This window comes from Polypterus senegalus, chromosome 11, assembly GCF_016835505.1.
Source record: "Polypterus senegalus isolate Bchr_013 chromosome 11, ASM1683550v1, whole genome shotgun sequence".
Taxonomy (NCBI): domain Eukaryota; kingdom Metazoa; phylum Chordata; class Cladistia; order Polypteriformes; family Polypteridae; genus Polypterus; species Polypterus senegalus.
In genome coordinates this window covers 114,741,531-114,760,210 of record NC_053164.1, presented here as the reverse complement: position 1 = coordinate 114,760,210, position 18,680 = coordinate 114,741,531, and the positions used below count along the sequence as shown (strand labels likewise).

The 18,680-nt window shown below is 36.3% G+C and overlaps 1 protein-coding gene across 1 annotated transcript in view; it reads left to right on the top strand.

Annotated features, from left to right (window-relative positions):
• LOC120538601 (cystine/glutamate transporter-like) overlaps positions 1 to 17,313 on the top strand; it is a 45,151-nt gene extending 27,838 nt beyond the window's left edge. The window contains exons 7-12 of the mRNA XM_039767990.1: positions 7,163 to 7,286; positions 8,078 to 8,181; positions 11,956 to 12,052; positions 12,383 to 12,532; positions 15,221 to 15,398; positions 17,090 to 17,313. Coding sequence (XP_039623924.1) covers positions 7,163 to 7,286; positions 8,078 to 8,181; positions 11,956 to 12,052; positions 12,383 to 12,532; positions 15,221 to 15,398; positions 17,090 to 17,154 — 718 coding nt within the window. The 3' untranslated portion in view covers positions 17,155 to 17,313. The remainder of the gene's footprint in view (positions 1 to 7,162; positions 7,287 to 8,077; positions 8,182 to 11,955; positions 12,053 to 12,382; positions 12,533 to 15,220; positions 15,399 to 17,089) is intronic.
• Positions 17,314 to 18,680: the final 1,367 nt, after the last annotated feature.

The window sequence follows — 18,680 nt, the reverse complement described above, 5'->3', positions numbered from 1 at the left end:
TAGTTGTGTGGTTCCTTGCGGATTTTCTTTCCAAACTGAACAGCTTTTGAACAGCACACTGCAAATGTGCGATTGACACAAGCATCATGTTTACTCAGGATGTCTCTATACAGTTGCCCGATTAACGTGCAGAACTAACACCTTTAGCACTGTTTTTACAGACCGATTGAAGCTCGGGTGTAATGCTAAGGAGGTTAAATTGGGAACAGCACCCATGGAGCTCTGCAAGGCTGTCTAATGGAACTGCAATTCCTAGAGTGCCCGGCGGGTATCTATGCAGGCAATGTAGACCAGGAAGCCTACCACCTATTCTATTGGGGGATCAAAATGTCAATGTGATTGGTCTCCCCTGTCCTTCCATTAAAAAGGCTTCCTGGCCAGGTAAGGCACCTTGATCCATCCCAGACAGATTTCTGGACCATGCCTGGTGTCCATTAAACACATCATGAATTATTTCATTTATCAACATGTTGTATGAGTTAAATTTTATGGAGCTCAAATAGAGTGACCCTGTCATGAAGAGGAGACATCCTCACACATAGTAGCTTTATGTGTTCCATGTTCTGATGGTGCTGTCCTTTGGTTCAGCTTATTAAAGTGGTTGATTTGCACTCTGCACAAAGTGTTCACAACCCAAGGAACCCCTGTGGATGATATTCAAAGGGACAGCCAACTAACCAAAGAGAACCCTATTAAGCAGCAGTTATTTTTAATCTAAGCCCACAAATAATTTTGAGAGAAACTATGGAACAATCATGCAAAAGACCTCATTCCCTGGTGTTTGTTTTCCCATCAAAAGTGCAATGAATAATTTGTGAAAGACCACTTGTACATTTGCAATAATGCATATCCTGTCCTTACAGAGGGAAATAATCCCACTGTAGCAGCTCATGCTAAATTTATCCTAACGATGGCCAACCTATGCTGATGAACTCAAGTATCAAATCTCTTGGGTCTGGCAGTCCCACATACATCAGATATGTGTACCTGGCACAGTCATCACCACACAATAGGCATGGCATCTGGTAGTAAATATTAATCACTAATATTATAGGTTTAAATATCTACAGTTAGATTTAAATCAAAATGTGTATACATTTTACTGTTTAATTAAATAGAAACATTGTTCAAACAGAACCACAGCTATCAGCATCAGCTTCAGCCCCATCACCATTATTATTAGCAGCAGCAGTATCTTCTACAAACTTCTGTATTAGTAAGACACTTAAGGTGAGCAGTCCCACTGCAGATACCATTATAGTGCTGAAAAGATAATTCACTGATTTATACATGGGTCAGCATGAAGATTTGCTTTAGTTACGCCAACAAAGAGCAACTGGGTAAACACATCTGTACCAACTTTTAGAAAGTATCTGACTTTGCCAACAACATTCACACTGCAAAATATGCATATGCAAAAATTAGATGAAAAAACTTTAAATAAGAGATGTTTTGCTTTTATTTATCAAAAAAATCTGCCAATGGGTCAAGCAAAATTTGCTTGACAAGATTTCTTAAAGCAGGCAAAATAATTGTAAAGGCAAATTCGAAAAGTCAATAATTTTTACAACAAGGAAAACAAGAGTTAATGACATTATATAAATACTTTTCCACTTGCTTAGATTTCATTTTCCTTGTGAATACATATTTTAAAGAGGTGATTGGCAAAAAAATAAGTCATCTTAACCTTAGCACAGCACAATACTTCATTTTCTTAAATAAAAAGTATAGTTCTCCTCTCTGTATGCCTAATATATCTTCCTGTTACACAAGCACAATCAAACTCACTAACACATTTACTGATTCCCCCTAACCACAAACAATCATGTTGCACAAAGCAAGAACAAATTTGACCTGATAAGCTTAGTATAAACTTAAATTCAAACCCCAAAACCCATGATCTAACTATTGTTACTTGTTAGCCATGAAAGTCTTTGAAATCTTCAGTCAGATATTCCTTTACTTAAGGTAACATTCCATTAATATTAACGATAATATCAAGGATAATAAATGATAGGAAGCAACAGAAAAACATTTATGGTGTAAATAGTATCCCTTAAAATTGTTTGTCAACTTAGCTTATAAATAAACGCTATCTACTCAGATTCTCTTCACTTGTAAAGTGCTCCTTTTGTAGATCACACCGAAGGGACTTCAGGGGGGTAAACTTGGATCTGCACTCCATGCAAAATGCAAAAGGCCAACACTTTTGCCAACTGAGCCAATTGAAAGCCCTGTCTGAAAAACTGACAAATTAGTTATCTGACTGTGAGAGTGTTAGTGATAAAATAGCACACAGAAACTTACCTATCTAATGATATGAGCATTGGAATCACACCTTCAAGTGGAATTTAAAAACATCTGCTGTTCAAATAATCAAAATGGTGTTGATACATTCATATAAATCAACCTATCCCTACTCTTTAATGGTGTATTCAGTTTTTTTTTTTTACATTATTTTCTTAGTCTTGCATTTTGATTTTTGGCTTTTGTTCCTGTAATTTTCTGTTCGTTGTGATCTCACTTTATTTTCACATTTTTGGATTTGGTCTGTTAAACTTTTTATTTGGTTAACTTTTAATTAAGTAAGTAAAAGTTTAATTAATGTAGAAAGAATTTTTTTAAGTTCCCATCCCATTTTTGACAGTTCATAGTACTTTTGTTTTCTCTTCAGCACTTTGTTTCTGTCATTATATTACAGTCCCCATTAATTAAATTTAAATCAACTTATCTTTATTAATCACTGTTCCACTTTCAAGCCAGTGTGCTTTTCTTGTGGAAAACAAAATTTCCACTGTCTTCAAAGAGGGCAGTCACGGAGCCCAGAGGAGGATGCAGAATGTTTTTTTAATTACATAGATCATGCATAAATGTCTCATTTTTATGTTTTACTATTACCATTACCTCAGCTAATGCATCACATCATCTGACTCTTAATATGCAAAACTTTACCACTTTTATTCAACCAAATAAAGCCACAAGTAACTTTTTACAGTTTTTGATTCCCCTTATCATTCGGGGTCATTTTTGCTAAATCGCTTGTAATTCGACCTCTCCAAATTAGAATCATTGCTGTTATTGAACTATCTGGAGTATAAACACATGTTTGGTCTCTTTGTAAAGGTAACATTCTCTAGTTTCACCCTTAGTAGTCAGAATCATTGTAGGTGTGACTGATCAAAAGTTATGCACATTAGAACTCACAAAAAAAACGAATTTTTTTGTTCTCGCCTAAGTTTTTTTATGAAAATAAAGGAAAATAAAGCTGCAGTAGGTAGGTGGGGACAGAAACACACTATGTACCAACAGAATAACTTGTTGACTACTCAAATTTCAAATTTGAAAAGAATACCTGTAAAAATGACATTTTTTACACCAGTTTTTATGTGGGCATGCCCAGGGGCTTTTTAGAGGGACCATTATCCACATTTTGGAACATATGGAAAAAGTGTAATAACTTTGAATGCTTCAACCCACATATATCAATGAGGGCTCTACTGAAAGCTTACACCTAAAGGAATCTATATCTACACACAGTGTCACTCTATTAGTTATGGAAATTCATGTTCCATAATAAAACAATAAAAATACACATTTCTATGTAAAATAGTCAATACAAGTTATGGGCCAAAAAATATTTATATTTTTATTTTTACTTTTTTTTATAAAATGCACACAAACTATATATATTTCTTTTACAAACTGTTACAACACAGCTCAGCGTTTTTCCATGTGCCACTTGATGGCAGCAATCACTAGCAAGCAGAAAGCACAAGGCGTGGCACGTCGCTCTCTCCATTATACGCCTGTGCGGTTGAATACTTTTGCAACGCGTACATGCATCTATTATTTAATCAAGCGTTTATTTACGTTTAAACTTCTACTTTTATTCATATTTAAACTGCGAAAAAACTTGGCGAAATCACAATAAACAACCACGCACCAACTCTGCAGACTGGCACAAATGCCACCTTCACGCAGCTCGATCGTTTTGTTTACAAGTTAGTATGGCAAGTTACATATCAAAATGCTCGGCTGCTCATTGGCTGTAAGTTTTGAGTGTCAGTCACAGTGTCCAATCAAACTGGTAGATTCTACCAGAGTTCAGAGCTATACGTCACCCTGCAAGCTTTCTGTGACACTGGTTGGCTATACGAGGTGCCAGTCAACCCCAGACCCGTCGTAATTGGCCAACTTAGGTGTCTTTCAAAGCTAACACTTCCGTGTTTCATGCGGTAGCATGGTTATCGCCGACAGAAACAAATTACGTCTAATATGAGCAATATAAGTGAAAAAAAATTACTTAGGTGGTCTCAAGTTATGAAACGTTTTCTGGAGTTTTTGTCCCTTTGAGAATATATCGTGTGTTTTGGACCTAAATTGTTTTACTGGATTATATTCGCTGGAGCCTTACGGACACAATGGGATCAATACTGCTCGGAAATATTGATGTTTCACTTGCAGGGGGTCTTCAAAGGTAGGGAAGGTCAACTCTTAAAAGTATGTATTTCTCTGTAAAAAAGGCTTTAGTGTCAGTGCTGTGGTTGTTGTGTGTCAAAATGGTTTATATCATCGGAAAGACGAGACTTTGAGGTTTCATTTGATGGGTAGGGTGTCGAGATGCATGGCAGATGGGCATGCACACATTACTGTAACGTTTTTGAACCGCTGTTATGTCCCGGGACCGGTACGTGTGCGCGTTAAGAGGTTAATCTGAATGCTGCCTTGTGCGTAGGGTATTCTGCAGATTCTTCTATTGCTCTTAGCACTGCTTCATAGGAGGGGGTGTTTGGTCTTTCTCATTAGTTTACCATCACTTTCTAGAGGGTTGTTCATTACTTATTTACCTCTTTCTGACCCATGGAAAATAATGCTGGTACTTTTCTCTAAGATGAGGCAGATCTCACATGTTTCAGCTTTAAGCTACATTTAGTTAACCCACAAGTTACATTCACTCCTTTTACTTATGTTTAATAATTAATTGTTACAACTTCATTTAAGTATTTACTTAGAACCATTTGTAAAAGATCATATATATTAACTCAAAATTCCATACTTTACACTAAAGTCAAACTGAATATACAGTAGTTAGAATATAACACAGTGCTGTCATGAAATTCAAACACTTGCATGATTAGTTTTTCTTGACATTTGTTTTTTTTCTCAGCTCTATATACTCTTTCTGTATTTTGTGTTTTCAGAAGTTTTCAATAAGGAGGTATTCATATTTATTCCTTTTATTTCTAAAATAAGAACATTGATGAATTATTTGTTATTATTTCTCTGGGAGCACCAAACAGCCCACATAACAAGTCTCACCCTAAGGCAAGTCTGGGCACAAGAAGACAGGATACTTCAGGACTGACATCACCTCAGAAGGAAAGTTAGGTTCTGAAATTCAAAATAATTGCAAAAGCCTTTATACAACTTAAAGTATCTCTAACCAGAGGAAGGACCATGAAAACTCTAACTCTGCTTCAAGTAAACTTTATAAAAGAAGATGTTTATTAGCAACAGGAGCAAAATACACAAAAGGCTTTAATGAGAAAAAAGAGGTTGCTAAAGACAATCTAGGTAACCACAGTACAAAAGAGTATCCTTAATTCATAGACACAAAAAGTGAACAACCAAACCAAAAAAATCATAGATCACAAAGTGCACAATATTTATAATTCCACCAAACACCACATCACATTCAAAATGAACCACTGAGACTTCAGTTCCAAGATTCCTTTGAAAGGGCTGGGGATTGTCAATAACAATGATTGACCGATGGTCCTGTCTCTTGAAGAACCACCCACAAAATGCCCGGAACATAAGAACACCACAAAACACACATTCAGGTCAGGTCAGGTTGTGGTGCATGCATTGGTACAGCGTGTTGCCTCACCCACTACATATTAAAACAGCTTGGGATCCTGGTTGGCAAACCCTCAGGCAGACACACGGTCCAGTCCCACCCTCCAGAAACGACCAATCTATCTTCCGCAGCAAAGTGTTACATGGGCATCCCCTTGGCCTGGTCCAGCCGCTCGAGTCCTCGACAATGAGGTTCTTGTGAGCCAGATCACCCTTGGGGAATCACCCCACATGACCGTGGTGCTGTAACTGACACTCCCTCACAATGCAGGCAATGTCCCTCATTTGGGACTCTGTGAGCAACCCCTCCGACACAAAGTCAAGCTAGCAGTAGCCAAGGATTCTCTGAAGAGACACATAACCAAACACATTTTCGTCTCAGGTCACTGGATAGCGTCCATGTCTCACAACCAGGACTCTAAAGACTTGGACCTTCATCTTTTTGCAGAGATATTAGCAGTGCCACACGCCCCTTTCCAGCAACCTCATGACCCCCCATGCTCTCCCAATCCATCTACTGACTTCATAGAAGAAGTCACCAGAGAGATAAATGTTGCTGCCGAGGTAAGTAAACCTCTCAATGAGGTCTCACCACAGACAGACACACTGCAGATGGTTGTGTCCAAGAGGCCATTAAAGTCCAGAATCTTGATTTTTATCCAGAACACTTGCAAGCCCAGACATTCCTTACTCAGTCTCTTGAGACACACATTGATACTACATAATAACTAAATCAAATAAAATTAAAAGACATTACATAATTAGGCAAATATTGAATTAACAGAGAAATATTAAAACACATACTGAAAAACAATGCACAATAATGAAATTAACACAAACAAATCAAAAAGAAGCATTTTAAACTGGAGCCGGGGTGGTACCCTAGCTTGTGTTAGCTATTTAGGTTTTGGTGCTCTGTTGATCATTTTCCTTTGAAGTCTACTTGACTTCTTGCTTTCTGTTTCCCCGATTTTGATTGTGAAATTTCACATTGTTTAAATGAGGTCCTTATTAAGGAATTTAGGAATTCTGTGTGGAATTTGATTTTTTTTTTCTTTTGTAATCTTTGTAGTTATTTATTTATATTGGTATTTGAATTTAATGATGTATTGGTTAATTGTTTTTAATCAAATATTTAAGCTTTTTTTTGGACATGAGTTGTGCTTTAGACAGAGTTTGCACTCCTTGTGTTGACGAATCATTATGCTCTCTGCAAATATTGCTAGTATTCAATATGACTGGAGTGATAAAAGGATAAATTTGGTTGATTATTTGTGTGTGTGTGTGTTTTGTTTTTTTTCAGAAACATCCCTTTGTCGATCATACTGTCCATGCTAACAGTGATAGTTGCTTATCTTCTGACAAACATTTCTTATTACACGTTGATGACATCTCAGGATGTTCTGGAATCGAATGCTGTGGCTGTGGTTTGTGGATACATTTTTTAATAAATATGAATGAATATGTAATAAATATTTTTTAATTAGAAGGTCTCTAAAAGGTCTGTATGATGGCACAGTGTATGGTGGTGATTAGTACAGCCACATCACAACTTCAGAAGTCAGGATGTGAATCCCAGCTTTGTCAGTGCCTGGCTATAACAAGCAGGTTCCACCCTGTATTCTGTGTTTTTTCTCTCCTCCTCTTCTCACATTTCAGATTTACTGTTTACTCTAAACTGGCCTGGTAAGACTGAGTGTGAGTGTGAGTGTGCTCATAAGAGTGTTCTGTCATGGTCTGGCAGTCGGATCAGTGTTGGTTGGCAAAATACTTTGTAGATTTGTTGTTTGCCAACAGTTAAGGTAAAAAAGAGTTTTTAAGTGGAGAGGATCTTTACAATAAAGTTTAGTAGGGGCAGAATCCCTACAAAGTTTCAGACATATATGTGAAGCAAGTTAAAGTTCAAGGACAGGGAATGTGCAGATAGCAGTGGGGTGTCTGTGTTTATTCTGGCAATGATGGATTAAAGACAGAAATCAACTTTTGTTGCACAAGGGTTTCAAAGACCAGAAATTTGGTACATTTTTAACAATTACCTAAACCATATCTTACTGAGATGTTTTAGGAAGAACAGAGTACCTACAGAAGAAATCTAGTCTGATGCTAGCAGAACATGCAAAAGCTTTGAGCTCAGGACTCTATAAATATGGAACAGCCGCGCTACAGTATTTGACAAATTTCCATTGCTTTAGTTCTTTCCTCATGTAATCTTTTTCAGACTTTTGCTGACAGGGCACTCCAAGGCTTCTCCTCTGTCATTCCTATCCTTGTTGCTGCATCCTGTTTGGGATCTCTGATGGGAGGCTGCTTTGCTAGTCCAAGGTAAAAATATTTTTTTCAAACCATCACTCATTTTTACTACAGTGGTGCTTGAAAGTTTGTGAACCCTTTAGAATTTTCTATATTTCTGCATAAATATGACATAAAACATCATCAGATTTTCACTCAAGTCCTAAAAGTAGATAAAGAGAAACCAGTTAAACAAATGAGACAAAAATATTATACTTGGTCATTTATTTATTGTGGAAAATGATTGAATATTGCATGTTTGTGAGTGGCAAAAGTATGTGAACCTCTAGGATTAGCAGTTAGTTTGAAGGTGAAATTAGAGTCAGGTGTTTTCAATCAATGGGATGACAATCAGGTGTGAGCGGGCACCCTGTGTTATTTAAAGAACAGGGATCTATCAAAGTCTGCTCTTCACAACACATTGTGGAAGTGTATCATGGCACAAACAAATGAAATTTCTGAGGACCTCAGAAAAAGAGCTGTTGATGCTCATCAGGCTGGAAAAGGTTACAAAACCATCTCTAAAGAGTGTGGACCCCACCAATCCACAGTCAGACAGATTGTGTACAAATGGAGGAAATTCAAGACCATTGTTACCTTCCCCAGGAGTGGTCGACCAACAAAGATGACTCCAAGAGCAAGGCGTGTAATAGTCAACGAGGTCACAAAGGACCCCAGGGTAACGTCTAAGCAACTGAAGGCCTCTCTCACATTGGCTAATGTTCATGTTCATGAGTCCACCATCAGGAGAACACTGAACAACAATGGTGCGCATGGCAAGGCTGCAAGGAGAAAGCCACTGCTCTCCAAAAAAAACATTGCTGCTCATCTGCAGTTTGCTAAAGATCACGTGGACAAACCAGAAGGCTATTGGAAGAATGTTTTGTGGACAGATGAGACCAAAATAGAACTTTTTGATTTAAATGAATAGCGTTATGTTTGGAGAAAGGAAAACACTGCATTCCAGCATAAGAACCTTATCCCATCTGTGAAACATGGTGGTGGTAGTATCATGGTTTGGGCATTTTTTGCTGCATCTGGGCCAGGGCGGCTTGCCTTTATTGATGGAAAAATGAATTCTAAAGGAAAATGTCAGGACATCTGTCCATGAACTGAATCTCAAGAGAAGGTGGGTCATGCAGCAAGACAACGACCCTAAGCACACAAGTCGTTCTACCAAAGAATGGTTAAAGAAGAATAAAGTGAATGTTTTGGAATGGCCAAGTCAAAGTCCTGACCTTAATCCAATCGAAATGTTGTGGAAGGACCTGAAGCGAGCAGTTAATATGAGGAAACCCACTAACATCCCAGAGTTGAAGCTGTTCTGTATGGAGGAATGGGCTAAAATCCAAGCCAGTGTGCAGGAATGATCAAAACTTACCTGAAATGTTTAGTTGCAGTTATTGCTGCAAAGGGAAGTCACACCAGATACTGAAAGCAAAGGTTCACATTCTTTTGCCACTCACAAATATGTAATATTCAATCATTTTCTTTAATAAATAAATGACCAAGTATAATAGTTTTTGTCTCATTTGTCTAACTGGTTTCTCTTTATCTACTTTTAGGACTTGAGTGAAAATCTGATGATGTTTTATGTCATATTTATGCAGAAATATAGAAAATTCTAAAGGGTTCACAAACTTTCAAGCACCACTGTAGATGGAGTAGGGATGTAATTTAAGTATTTGTATGTATAACCTGGGGTAAATTTATCATATAATAATAATGTGTAATTAAATTCACCATTGTTGCTTAGATTGTACCCCTATGAAACTGAACATTTTATAGGTACAAAGGGGTAAGATAATTCCAAGGCATTCAACTGAAGGCTTTTTATTTCCATGACTCGGAATAAGATTTAATAGGTTATGAAACTGACGAAGATGTGTGTAGAATTCTACATATTTGCCATTAGCGGTGTACAAGTTTGCTAAAAGTTAAAGTAAACAACTGCAAAAGAATATCTTTAGTCTTGTAAACAAAAAAAGGAGAGTAGCATGAAATTATCTGCCTGTAGGTAAGGTTACTCTCTAAAGCAAACAAAAGCTTTGATTCTCTGGTTTTTAAATGCTTGTTTAGAGAAGACAACTAATGCTTTATTGAGACAAGTGGAGCCCCTTTTTTACTAGTGTCTTTTAGGATGGAAAGGCCTAATCTCCATCATACTTCTGCATAATAGTAGTCACCAAATTGCCATATGTTTAACCAGATAATATTCCACCATTAAACTCTTTTGGTAATATTTAATGTCTTGCATCTTCCTAAGGTAGCTGTCCTTCTAACTTTAGCCATTTGTGTTTATCTAGTTCCGTAATCAGAATTTGTTTAAGTATGGTTTACTGTAAATTTAGTGCAAAGACTGAAATTCCTATATATATTTCACACTAAACATAATATCTAATAAAATAAAAAATGTTATTCAATGTATCCAGTACATAGAAAAATGTTGTATATAGAATTACGAGCTTTTAATCTTTGAGATCCTATATTTTTTGCCCTCTTTCAATGAACTAATAGATATGAAGGACTTAGAGTAGACAGGTGTCATGTCAGATAAATTGATATGAGGTTTATCAAGGCTAAAGCCACTTGACAACAAGAAAGGAAGAAAGGAATGTTAAATTCACACTTAATACACATCTTAAAGGGTCATTAATGATTTTGAAAAGGTATAGCATAATTATATGTAATGTAGGCCTCCCAGTCCCGCCTCATTGTCCTCTGACTTACTGTAGTACGGTATTGTACATGACATTGCAAAATCATTTGATGGCCTCATGTTGACTCTGTCACCAGTTTTTTCATTGTCTCCCTTCCACTATTGAAAAACCTTGGTCAATGTATAAATGACACCACTTTCTAAGACAGGACCATGAAAAATGAAACAAAAAGAAAACCCTAATACCAGCCAATCACAATAATTACCACTATTTTTGGGAACCCTGTTTCCCATGTGTTCTAGAGGTTATGAGTTTCTCATCTAAATTGATCAAATCTGAATTCAGACATATAAAATAGGTATATTGACTTAAAAGTCTTTGCTTAATCTGTTGCCCTCATTTTTACTCATGGATCCAGCGTGCTGTGTTTGAATCACATGCCCAGTCAATGTACATGTGGAGTCTCTATGTTCTGCACCATATCTATGTTGGTTTTCTTCCCACATGCTAGTGACATTAATGTTAAGTTAATTAAAGATTCAAAATTCACTTTCTGTTGGTGTATGCATGAATGAGCCTCCAACGAAAAGGTGCCTTGTCCAATACTGGATTCCCAACTTGCAAATGAGATCTGTTTAGCAAGTTTTAGAATGTATCTGGATATATGACAGAATCATAGCCATTAGGCAACCAAATGAACCTCAGTGACTCAGTACCTTGTCAAATTTCTTATGCCCCAAATCATATGCAAAAATAATTAGCACTGACACCAGATTCTCATTCCTTCTTGTGTTAAGTGTTGTGTATGACTGCTGAGTTGGGAAGCTCTGTAAACAGTGGACACCAAGGTAATGATTTTATGTTGATATATTTTATATAATAGGCCAAATTAAAAACGGTGTAAAAAGATCTCTGCGTAGACACTGTATTCCTAAACATAATGGAACACCAGCACCCTTTTTGTTTTTTAAAATATAGCAAAAATATTCAGTATATATTAAGACTTGTGGCCGTATTAATTTTATCTCTGCTGTATATATTTATGATTTTTTTTGTCTATCTCACACTTATAGTTTTGTTGATGTCTTTTTCTTTTTTTGTCTTAATTATGTTCTTATTTCTACTCTTCACTAATTTCATTATGCAGGATGTTGTTTTCTGGCTCCAGAGAAGGACAGTGGCCTGTTCTCTTTGCTATGATTCACATTCGAAGGCACACTCCTCTGCCAGCAGTGCTTATATTGGTAACAGCTGACTGTTTTATGATATCGGTGTCCATTTCCACTGCTCACTAATTAAAGCAAATGTAATATGCAGTATGATCAGCCTGCTTACTAAAGAACAGATATTTCTATTTAACTATTGCAGTATCTCAGTTAAAGTAGCTGTGCTCAATTTAGCTCACATTTTCCTTTGTGGCTACAGAGATAATTTTAGTTCCAAGTCAAGAACTTATTTTCTCTTTACCTTATCTAAAATCACCATTACATTCATTTTTTTTCAGTCATGCCCTGTTTTATGTAATAAAAGATGTGCTGTATACAGGATTAATGGTCTTACTCACTTCCTTGCAGTACCCTGTCATGGTCTTCATGATCTTGGTTGGTGAACTCTTTGGACTGATGCATTTTTACAGTTTTCCTCGTTGGCTGTTTATTGGCCTGACTACTATGGGCCTTATGATCCATCGATATCAGAATCCAGATCTTCCACGGCCTTTTAAGGTAATTACTTTCTTATTCGCTCTATATGGTTTTGTTTCTTCTGCTAATAAATTACTTCACAAGCAGAGTAGGAATACATTTAATGTTGAATACCACTATTTCCCATAAATAAGGTAATGGTTATGTACATTTCTTTCATCCATCTATCCATCTTCCAAACCCACTTATTCAGAGCAGGGTTGTGAGGAATCTGGAGCCTATCTCAACAAGTATTGGGCACAAGGCAGGAAATACTGTAGTTAAAAGTTATTTTCACCATTTGCGCTCTAGTTGGTTTTAACCTATTAATAAGCAGACATAACCCAAAAATCTGACAAATACTCTGAATGAACTCTAATGATGGTGAAATTATTTAACTGCGTGAGAAGTGCTCAATTGCTTATTTTTATAACATGAAGATTACTTTATCCCAAAGTAAAGTAATTTAAATAAGTAAAACAATTAGAATACATTTTAATTATTGTGTCTTTTTCAATTATTATATAATAAAAGTAAAATAATAAATCCGCAAGGTGAATTTACTTTTGGAAACTTGTGTTCATTAACTGGCAAAACTATTCCCAGAAAAAAAAGTTTATTTTATAGGAAAAAAATCAGTTGTTTGTTGAGTATAGATGAAAATCCTGTATAAAATCAGGATTATTAAAATAAAATAAAAGCCTATATAGGTGTTCAGTGTATAAATGAATATCTTAGCAAGTATAAATATCTCATTTTGAGGGACCATCTCTCATATTTTCCTTTCATGAGATTAAATATCATATTGAGCATTTTGCAGGAAAAGTCTGTTTTGCTTAATTCAAGTTAACTTGTCTTGATTAAACTCACTTAGATATTAATTCTAATTTCAATAAAGATTTGATTTAAAAAAGCACCAGTATGAGAGACTAGCCTGATATCAGCTGGAATGATGAGCATGCTGGGGTGTATTTACCTATTTCAAGAGCTATATCTTCTGAGCTGCATAATACAGGTGGAATCCTGTTGTAACTGAATTAATGGGACCATAAAAATATTTTGTTATAACTTAAATTTTGTTATAATGAATACGGGGAAAGTACATATACTGTTTTGACCAGGGTCACTAGTGATTCACCATCTCTAACTGTGGCTGTGCAATTTCATAGCTGCTCTTCTGTATCTGGTAAACAGTAAACCAAGGGCAAAACAATTGGTTGTCCTCTGCAGGATCAGGCTTACCACACAACATGCTTGTTGCACGATGTTTAGAACATTTAACACTGGGCTTCGACTTACTCTTCCTTGCACTCTCCTGGTTTGCCACAGTTATGATTACAAGCTGTTGGTGTTCTTCTAATCTGAAGATGAGAGCTATAGCAGGACTATTATTGTGTCGCAACTTTTATCTTGTGTGCTTGTGTGTATAAGTAAGAGTTCCTGTTTTGAATGAAGTCTTGAGACTGTACCTGCCTTCTCTATATGGTAATAAAGTGCCTGAATTTTCTTTAAAAACCTGGACTCATCTTCAAGTCTCTTGTGTAACTCTGTGACAATACCTGTATCAAAAAACAGTGCTTCTTAAAAAATATTTTATTTGGAAATGAGATGTTAGATATAACTTGTTTTTTATAGACATACAGGTATGAATATGAGACGTTAAATGTAACTTTTTTTCTTCAACATACAGTAAAACAAAAGCCGTTTCTCAAGAAGATGAGGAAGATCAGGAGGATAGCTGAGCAAATAGTGAGATATAGGAGGAAAACACTGCTAGCTAGAGTAGTGAGTGCTTGTGATTTTCTTATTTTAATGTTGTGTCTGGGACCTTAACTTTGGGCTGACAAGAGGGAAACAATGGTAGACCCTGCATTGCATTAACAAAGTAAAGTACTCCTGCATCCATTGGTTCCTTCAGAGGTTGCTACAATATTAAAAATATAATTGGCCTTACAATCAAATAAGGTTTCAAGTTCTGAGTTGTAGCAACATAATATTTTTGGCACCATTGTATAAACTACATAATATAAAGCAGCATTCTAACATAAGACAACATTCCCAAACCCTTTTAATTCTTGGAGGGCCATAGTTTGACAAGACATCAAATGGCAGAAGGTAAGAATCAACTTCAAACAGGGTGCCAGGTCAAGTAGGGGCCATTCACGCACACTATCCCAACCATACCTTAGATGGAGAAAGTTTAAAGAAATAAACAAGAAACAGGGGCATTGTTTTAACCTTTTATTTATGCGTATTTTTAATTACTTTTGTTTTTCACATTTATTTTCTATCATTTTATTTTTTAATCATTTTCAAAGCCATGGGAGCAAATTCCTGTTTTAGCAGCAAACCGTTTAACGTAGGAAGGAGCCCTGGATATAGCGTCAGTGTAACATTTGTATATTTGTACAGTCAAACACACACACACTCACACACACACACACACACACACACACACATTGACTTATACTGGAGCAATTCAGGGTTGCTAGTTGATTTATGTGTCTTTTGCACCTGAAAGCAAAACTAGAGTACTCCAAGGAAAACCTAATTGGCACACATTGCAGCACTCACTTGTTTTCAGGTTGTCTTAAACTGGTTCATTTTTGTTTTACAAACTAGCTGTTAAAGGAGAAGGTTGATTCACTTGTAGTTCAGTTGAAATGTAAATTAGCTGTGGCATTTTTTTTTCAAGACAATGCTAATGTTTCTCTCTCGCTCTTTGCACAGGTACATCTATTCGTCCCTGCTGTTTTTACAGTTGTATGTTTTTTCATTGTGGGAATGTCCCTCTACTCTGATCCAGTCAACACAGGCATCAGTTTTGCCCTCACACTGACTGGTGTCCCAGTTTATTTCCTTGTGGTTCAGAAGCAGAGACTGCCTTTATGCTTCATCAGAGCTTTTTGTAAGTGGCCAACAGTACATTTTCTTCTTCTGGTGCAGATTCCAGTATTTGGAAACTTCATCCATATCCTGGTAAAAATCACAGTACTGTAGTTGCCAAAATTGTGTGTTAGACATGTTTGAGTTTGTAACAGCCTAATAGGATGTCATATATAAGGACCATTGTGTAGTAGACAGTATAGTTGTATGGATTTAGTACTGCTGCCACACTAATTTGAGTGCACTGCTTGAATTTATTACCCAGTCATTAGCATGTTCCTTCTATGTTAACATGAGAACTTTGCTTCTTCCTACATTATGAAACCATTTATGTTAGTTGTTTTGTACTGGCAGAGTGTGAGCGTGTGTGTAATAAATTGGAATGTGTTGATTATCGAAATTCGTTCGCCAATGACCTTCTTTGACAAATATTTTCATGGAAATTCACAATGTGGCTGACTTAGCCTTTTTTCCCACCACTCCAGGAAATTTTGTGAGCCCAGCGTGACATCACAGAGCTGCAGGAGTCATACACAGAACTTTCATGCATTCATCCACTTCTGCCTATTTTATATAGCTGCCTAGTTTGCATTGTGCATGAGTGATGTCACCACCTGTACACTACTCTAGGCAGATTTACATGTGTTTAAAAAGAAACACAAACAAAAAACTAACTCTTTAAAACTATTTTGTTTTGAGGGGTATATTAACTGAATATAATGCGAATATTATAAGTACCCCTGCCACATATATAGTGTTGATCCCTGGGATCTATCACCTCTGTTCTCTTTCCCTCACCTCTGATTGACCTAGCTGAGAAATAATTTGGTTTCCAGCCCCCAGCGATTAAAATAGAACAAACATTCAAGCAGGAAAGCAGGCTTTTATAAATTTGAATTTTTATGGATTATTAAAATAGCTAACAGTAACTCAGAGCATTCTTGAGTTGACTTTGCTCCTCCTACTTTCTTCTGTCTGATCAGCTCTTTTACTGCCTTTATTAAGCTAATCTGTGCATAATGTGCTCCTCCTGTCAATTTTTTAAAACTGTTTCCTGTCTCCCAAATGTATTTTAAGAGCTTATACACATCTACCATAAAAGGCAGCAGCTATAGCAAGACATACTTATGTAACTAAGAATTGGGGGTTATAAAAAGTGCTCTCGTGCTTTGTAGTAGATGAATTTCCTAATCTCTTACAGTCAAAAATCATCCCAAAGTAGTAATTCTAAAATTCTACACCTACAGTGGCACAGAGCATTTTACACTTTCTACCTAAACCAATTATCACAATATTCAGATAAGTCTTAAGCAAATACAAAAGCATTAACAAATAAGGCACATTTTGCAGTGACCAAGTAACATACAAAGTTGCATTAATAAAGATAAAGTGTCTTTATAAATGTATAAGAAAAGTGCTACTCCTTCTTCCTACAGTATTTATAAATATTGTTATAAGAAACACTTCACATAAAGTATAGCTTGTCACTCTTCTATTTAAGCAAACACATGTTGGAAACTGTGCCTATACCCAGTTTTCCTACATGTGTATGTGAATATTTACAAGTAAAGTCTTCGTTTTTACAGTTTTCACTTTAAGCAGTTCTTAATCAGACAACTCATTTCAAAATAACAGAGAAGCAGTGCTCTGTGGGGAATGGCCTTTCACTTCTGTTGATGATAAGTTTGACATGTTGATTTTATTATTTTACAGATACCCTTACTACGAAGCTACAGATTCTCATGGAAGTGGTGCCACAGGAGGTGCAGACCTACTAAATGTTGGGCTGATCAAAGCTTTGACTCCAAATCTTAATTTTGCTTTATAGGGTACTGTACATGTACAAAACATGCCACAAGATTTTTTAACCTAAAAAAACAATGTCTTATGGAATAAAGACCATCACTGTGAACAGCATTTATCTGATTAGGTCTGTTTCCCTATTGATGTGAGGCTTTGCTGTTTAGGAAGTAACATAATGTTCTGTTTTGTGCTTCATGTAAAACACTTATTAAATATATTAGCTCAAATTTATTTAAAGTGACATTTGATATAGTAGTAGTATGAAACTGGTGGATGAATTTCAACAATAAAATTATCACCATGTACCATTTTAAAAACATGGTGTGAAATGGTGAAAAATGTGATACAGGTTTCTAAACACAAAGACTCAGTCAGCACTAAAATAATAAGGCAGACATTACATTTATCATGAGTAATTTTTGGGGTTTTCTCTGACCCATACCATGTGGCACCCTATTCTCTCTACTAAAACATATGGTAAAACTAATATGGGTGTCAAAAGGGGGAAACAATTGACATTGTGCTTAAAATAAAGGAACTTTAGGTTACTATGCAGGAAATATTATGTGTCACTAGTGTGAATATCGTGAGATCAACTAAATGTCTCTTGCCTTAGTATTTATTTAAAATAACTATTTTGTTCTATGGCTAGCCATACTACCTGTCATGTTTAAAAATATTTGCTATTTGTTACCATACATGTAGCTCCAGCACCATTTCTCTGTATTCACATGCATCTGAATTTTTCTTCAGCGGCACTTCCTCTCATGAGCACATTCCTTTAAAGCTTCTTCTCAGACTCTGTCATTATTTTCATGGCAACTTTCTTGCCTCCTGTCTGCTTTTATACTTTTCCGTCTTTGAAAGGGAATCTCTACTGTAGTCTATTATGAGGTTCTTACTTTATGCGCAAAATCTTCAGCATAAAGTGTGACCCTGAAACAGCAAAAACAGTAACATAACAGAGGTTGACTGTGCTTCTTCGTGATTTGTGTACAGGAAGCTGGCATATTTTTAATAGATACATTTTGGTCTGTTATTGTAATTCAGTCAGTCAGTATCCAACCCGCTATATCCTAACACAGGGTCACGGGGGTCTGCTGGAGCCAACCCCATCCAACATAGGGCACAAGGCAAGAACAAATCCCCAGGCAGAGCACCAGCCCACCGCAGCTGTTATTGTAATTTCTCCAGGATATTTTTTTTGTCTGTGATGGGCTGGCATATTTTCCGGGGTTGTTTCTTGCCTTATATCTAGTGCTGCTAAGATAAACCATGGCTTCCTAGCGACCCTGAATGGGATTAACCAGGTCTGAGAAGATGAGAATATCATGGTATGTTATGGTATATATTCTTGCTGAAGAATCTTCTTCAGTGTTGTAGAAGTTAACAGGTAACACCTCAGTCAAATTTGAACATAAAGTACTCAAACAGCTTCACATTTTTAAAATATATTGTATTCTAAAATGCATTCAAAACATTTTAAAACATCAATCTGCAT